The sequence below is a fragment of the Hemicordylus capensis genome, chromosome 3 (assembly GCF_027244095.1).
Source record: "Hemicordylus capensis ecotype Gifberg chromosome 3, rHemCap1.1.pri, whole genome shotgun sequence".
NCBI lineage: Eukaryota > Metazoa > Chordata > Lepidosauria > Squamata > Cordylidae > Hemicordylus > Hemicordylus capensis.
This window is the reverse complement of record NC_069659.1, coordinates 194,904,312-194,910,311: the sequence shown is the minus strand read 5'-3', so window position 1 is coordinate 194,910,311 and position 6,000 is coordinate 194,904,312. Positions and strand designations below refer to the sequence as shown.

Below are 6,000 nucleotides of genomic sequence, written 5' to 3'. Positions count from 1 at the left end.
GTGGTCTTTTAACTTGTTTAACTTAAAACTGGTTAACTTTATTAGTCTTATTCTTCTTATTCTTCCTATTGTGGTGTGAGCTGCCCCGAGCACTAGTGTAGTGGAGGGGCGGGGTATAAATACATTAAATAAATAATAAATAAATAAATTCCACTAGGAAGTGTACAGGAGTAAAATCGTGTTTGGAACATGAGAAAAAACATTATACAGCCAGCACTAAGAAAGGTCCATAGTTACAACATACAAGCTCCCAATACATTTCTCTATGAGTAGACAGATGCAGTTATTTATCAGAGGGAAGTGGGCATGTCTGCACTCAAAAGCAAACGCTCTCCTCATCTAGTTTCGCCACTGTGGTTTATTTCTTGATCTCTCTCTGCAGTTCCACTGGACTGAAGCCCAAATCTACAAAAAATAAACATAAAAATACATGTTAAAGGCCACTCTGATTCTTTGGTGGTGACTTCTTCCCCAGTGACCTCAGGATGAAGTATATGATCACAGTAATTTGACACTCGCAGCAGCAGCAGCAGAGCAGCAGCAGCAGCTCCGCATGTGTGAGACTTCCTCAAACAGAAATTTATGTAACTTAACCTGAATTGAGTCATAAAAACCCAGAGGATAGCGGTTGTCACCGTCAGTGCCGCTCTGGGAGAGACCTCTAGACATTCAGCTGAGTGGAAGCCGGCTCGAAGTTTGGAAGCAAGTGAACCAAAAAGGTACTGAACCACTTTGGTGTTGGGGTAGACAGGATGTTATATGCCTTCAAAAGTGACTGTGACTGTGTGTGGCTGAGTTTTCCTAGGACTGGGGGTCTGGCTTTGGGAAGAAATGAAGCATTTGTTGGGCCAAAGGCAGAAGAGGCTTTTGCCTCTCAAAGATTGGAATGTTACCATATAGTCACTGCACAGTTGCACACAGCTGCTCATACATTTTCTGTGACTCTTAAAATATCTTGAATATATTCCGCAGAAGCCGATTCAGAGGAAGGCCTCCTCTTACCAGCATTACTCCAAAAAGCCCTCTGGCCTGCCTGTGCCACTCTTCCCTTAATACAACAAGCAGGAAAGAAGAGGGCACTGACGCAATAGGACACTCACAATCAATAATAACAGTATTAACTCACTGATTTTAGGATGCTCAGAATGGTTCACATGTTATGTTAAATAGTATGTGAGTGTTATGTTAAATATGTTAAATAACATGTTAAATAAATAAATACGTTATCTCAGTAATTGTTACAGGGAGGAGTGTATTGTTATCATCCCCACATTGAAGTGGCAGGATCTAAATCTGATTAATAGTGACTTTTTAGGCTTGTTCTCAGGGGCGTAGCAAGGTTGGAGTGGGCCCAGAGACAAGATTTTAAAATGCCACCCCCCCCCCCAGCTCAAGCACAGCTCCCAGGGTTAACCACCTGGGAGCCACCAGGCTCGCCTGCGGGCCCGGTGGCTCCCAGGATCAGGCAAAATCGGGCTAGGCTCCCCTAGCCCGATTTTGCCTGATCATGGGAATAACCCCTAAGTCAAGCCTGGAGGTTACCAGCATATGTAGCACTGTTCTAAGATCATTTGCCTCCAGAAATGTGCATAGATGACATATCAGCCGAAGCTGATTTAAAAAACGCTCCTGGCCACTGCCTCAACCTGAGAGAGTTTTGGATTCAAGAGCACTCCCAGGCTATGTACAGGTACTTGTTCTTTTGTAGGGGAGTGTAACCCCATCCAGAACAGGCAGATCTAAACCATCTCTCTGGTCCTGATCCCTCACAATCATATTGCTATTGATAATGCCTTGCACCATATCTCCTGACTGACACTGTTAGCAATGCACACACAAGTCCCCAGGGAGGTCTCCTGTGCAGGCCCTACTGAAATGAATAGGAACAAATAGGAATAATGAATTGTGCCAACTGCCACAGTACTACTTTACACAAACCTTTAAATATCTATTCAAGCATGCAGCTCCTGCTAGGGTACAACTCCAGTGGAATAGGGCTGAGGACGACCAGTCAGGGTTGACTCAAGGCTTCAGGGGGGCCTTTTTGGCAAACTGCCCTCCGTGGGCCTCCTTGTACTTGGGTGGGTCCTGAGAGAATCACTCCATCATCACCACATGAAGGTTGTGGGCACAAGAGTGCTCTCAGCAGCACTCAACAGTGCCAATTCGCTGATGGTGGTCCTGAAATCAGTTTGCTCATACCATAGAATGGGACTTGATTAAACTCAGGGCCATTAGACTAGGACATATCACTATCTGTCAGTCTCATTTTCCCTGGTGCATGAAGTAGAAAGAGTACCTAGGAACATAGGAAGCTGCCATATACCAAGTCAGACCATTGGTCCATCTAGCTCAGGATTGTCTACACAGACTGGCAGTAGCATCTCCAGGGTTGCAGGCAAGAGTCTCTCTCAGGCCAGTCTTGGAAGTGCCAGGGAGGGAACTTGGGAACTTCTGCATGCAAGCATGTAGATGCTCTTCCCAGAGTGGCCCCATCCCCTAAAGGGAATATCTTAAAGTGCTCTCAGATGTAGTCTCCCCTGCTTAGCAAAAGGGACCATTTGTTGTGAGCCACCCAGAGAACAATTTGTTATGGAGTGGCTAACATTATTAATTATTGATGATGATGATGACGATGACGACGACGACCAAATCTCCTTTGCAAGATTGCTATGAGGCTGTGTGAAAGAAGAAGATCATAATGAATTTTGTGCACTGAAAGTGCTATAGAGGGGGTGAATGATAAGTTCCGAGATTCCTTATTTTTCTTCAGTGCCTTGAAGATGGTTGTTAACATATAGATGCAAACATGTTATCCAGAAGTAAATTCAAAACTTTTTAATATTTCAGGCAGTTCCAGCAGATGGGAACCATTGATAACAAAGACTTTGTTAGCATTGGCCCAATAGAATTTGGTGCCTGTGGCAAAGATGCAACAATGAGTTTGTCCAACCGCACAAGGGAATCTACTGGGGATGAAGCGGAACAAGGGGGCAAATTCTTGCGTTCACTCCCAACCAGGGAATCTCTCCGATCCCCTCGGGGATCAGTTGTAAGCTTCCACAACATCCAGTATTCCATCACGCAGTCCCATGGGCTCCCATGCAAGCCGACAAGAGTGGAGAAGAAAATCCTACATAACGTATAGTAAGTGTACATGTAATTATACTTTTAAAATTTTGAAAATATTCAAAAAGCTTTGAAGGGCTCCTGTTCTGGATTTGTTGGGGATTAGGCCAAGCAAAGGAATGTGGTTATTTTCAGAGTCAGTGAAATGCTGGCATTTTAGAAACCCAAATATTTATATTATATTATTATCAGGGCTTGGGAAATGCACTTGTCTGCTTGTCACTGAACAGGCCTGGGTGCCCACCCCACCAGCCAGCTACTCTGCCTCCATCACACCTTTGCCAGCCATGTGCGCTCCCAAGGGGAACTTGGGAGGACCCGCCTTCCCATCCAGGGGTGGAGCCCCACCATGCCACACCCTTTCCAAACCATTCCGCAAGTCGTATTCGCTAGCATTACTCAGGATGGTGGGCGGGGGGGGGCACTAGAGGCTGATGGCACCCCTAAGCCTCTGCGCCCTTGGCTGGTGCCACTTTAAGCTCCGCACTAAGCTGGCCCTGGCCTAAGAGGAAAGCCCAACTGCCCAAGCAAGCACCCCCAAACTGCTTTTCTCCCTCGTGTCTTGCTTCTCTGGAGGAAAGCAGGTCAGAGGCACTTGCCTCTGTGACTGGGCGCTCCTGGTAAGCAGAGCTCAGTCGTGGAGGCAGCCCCCTCCCCCTCTGCTTTTCTCCATTGAGGTTTGGTCCCAGGCACGGAAGAAAACAGGGGGAGACAGGCTGCCTCCTTGACTGGGCTCTGCCTATGGAGAGAACCCAATCATCAAGGCAGGTGCCTCAGACTGCCTCTCCAACACCAACGTGGCAGCACAATCTTACCTTCACCTTTTACCAACCAACAACAATATCCCTGACTGGAGGATTGCTTCACAATGGGATGTGTCTGTGTGTTTCTTCTTTACAGCAGACTCAATGAAAGAATAGTACTCACAGTACAAGCTTATGCATGTCTACTCAGAAGTAAGTCCCATTTAATTAAATGGGGCTTACTCCCAAGTAAACAGATATGATTGTGTTTATGCAACATGGCAGGCTAATGTAGCTTCTTCCCAACAGCACACATGTACCAACACAACTTAAGGAACCATCTGACCAGTAAGATTTTTGTCCGGCTGGTGAACTGAGTCAACATTTCTTGTCTCGATTCTTATATATTACATTTATATTATATAATTTGACCTGGCTTTTGAAAACCCATATTTAGCGAATAGATCAGTCTTGAAAGGAAATGCATTTCTGTGCTTATGTGTGGAATAGTGCCCCCTCCACTCTGTGGTTGCCTCTCTAAGAGTTCCTGCCCACAGCATCCCAGCTGAGCTGCCCACTCTTTCCCCCCAGCTCATGTAATTAGGATAGGTGGGAGCTGGAAAGGAAGGTAGGCAGACCAGTACAGCATAAAGACAGGAGGAGACATCCGTGAAGGCTGACCATAACCTCTGAAAGAAGCTGGTGCCATCAGTGGTCCAAGAAACAGTCGCATTGGAAGTAGCTGGGAGACATGACATGCCTTTCTTTGACCTTGCATTTGTTTTTTGCATTGTGTCTTTCCAAGGGCACACAAGCCTATCCCTCTCTGTGTACTTTTGTATCCACTACTACTCTTTTTTCTTACCTGACCAATTACGTGTTCCAGAATAATTTCTGTAAGTAAAAGCGAGAGAGAGAGAGAGAGAGAGAGAGAGAGCATACCAGGATTTATAAATCTACAACACAACAAAAAATCAAAAGATCTTTTAAAAAAAATCTATAAAACAATATCTATAATATTATAATAGACCATAACAAAAGTCACTGACAATCATCATATAAAATGAACTATAACATAGGCACAAAGATAACAACAGTTTGTAAAACCATTGCCACACAAACAACTGATATAACAATAACCATATAAATCCACATATGCAACGGTAACCCAGTTCACAACTGTTTCCAAGATGTCAAGTCTTTCTCAAGTGGATTAAATGGGTTTTCAGACTTGAAACAAAAAAGCATTATTGGTATATGCCTGAGAGTCTGTTTGAAGCCTTATTATGAACTCGTCTTTGGGCTTAGAAGACTAAAAGGTTGTTCACATGGCTGAAATTTAATTTAATTTAATTTAATTTATTTAGCAAATGTATTGACCACCTGACTTCCTTACACTCGAGGCAGTTTACGTAAATTAAAACAACGAATCTCGAGTGGCTAGGGAGGGCTGGGGGGAAGGCAGGCGTATACCTACCTTTCCCCACAAGATCTCCTGGAACACTTTACTGCGCACACAATTGCCACTGTGCCGAGTGGCAGGGTGTTGTGGAGGCCAGGGGACCACCTTCAGAAATCTCACAATGCACCACACGGGGAGTGCAGTGCATTGGGGGATTCCTCTTCAAGCCAGGCATTCTAGGTATCCAGCTTTGTGTTACACCACAACTGAGCAGACACACGACTGGGATCCCCAGTAGAAGAGTGCACTCACACCCTTCTACTTGGGTAATAGCCCAGGGGAGATTCCTGGGCTACTCTGCGGATAATTCCTGTTTATATATAAACAGAAATTTATATCTTTATATCTCAGAATGCTTATATTTGGGGTTGTCATCATGGATATGTGGATTTATATGTTTATTGATATATTATTTGTTTGTATGGCAATGGTTATATGTACTTTTATTATATCATATTCTTTGTGCCTGTGTTGTAGTCCATTTTATATTATGCTTGTCAGTGACTTTTATTATGGTCTATTATCAAATGTGATAAATATAAAATGTGTTATAGATTTTGTTCCTTGGTAGATCCTTTTGCTTTTTGCTGTGCCAGCATAATTTCTGTCATTTTGTTTTCTGGAACAAATGATAGCCCAAGTAGAATGTGATGTTACTATTTCCCA

At 44.1% G+C, this 6,000-nt stretch overlaps 1 protein-coding gene across 1 annotated transcript in view; it reads left to right on the top strand.

Moving 5' to 3' along the window:
- The first annotated feature begins 493 nt into the window (after window positions 1-493).
- The window catches only part of LOC128349903 (broad substrate specificity ATP-binding cassette transporter ABCG2-like), a 51,856-nt gene continuing 46,349 nt past the window's right edge, over window positions 494-6,000 (top strand). Inside the window, exons 1-2 of the mRNA XM_053307192.1 lie at window positions 494-719; window positions 2,851-3,147. Coding sequence (XP_053163167.1) covers window positions 2,864-3,147 — 284 coding nt within the window. The 5' untranslated portion in view covers window positions 494-719; window positions 2,851-2,863. The remainder of the gene's footprint in view (window positions 720-2,850; window positions 3,148-6,000) is intronic.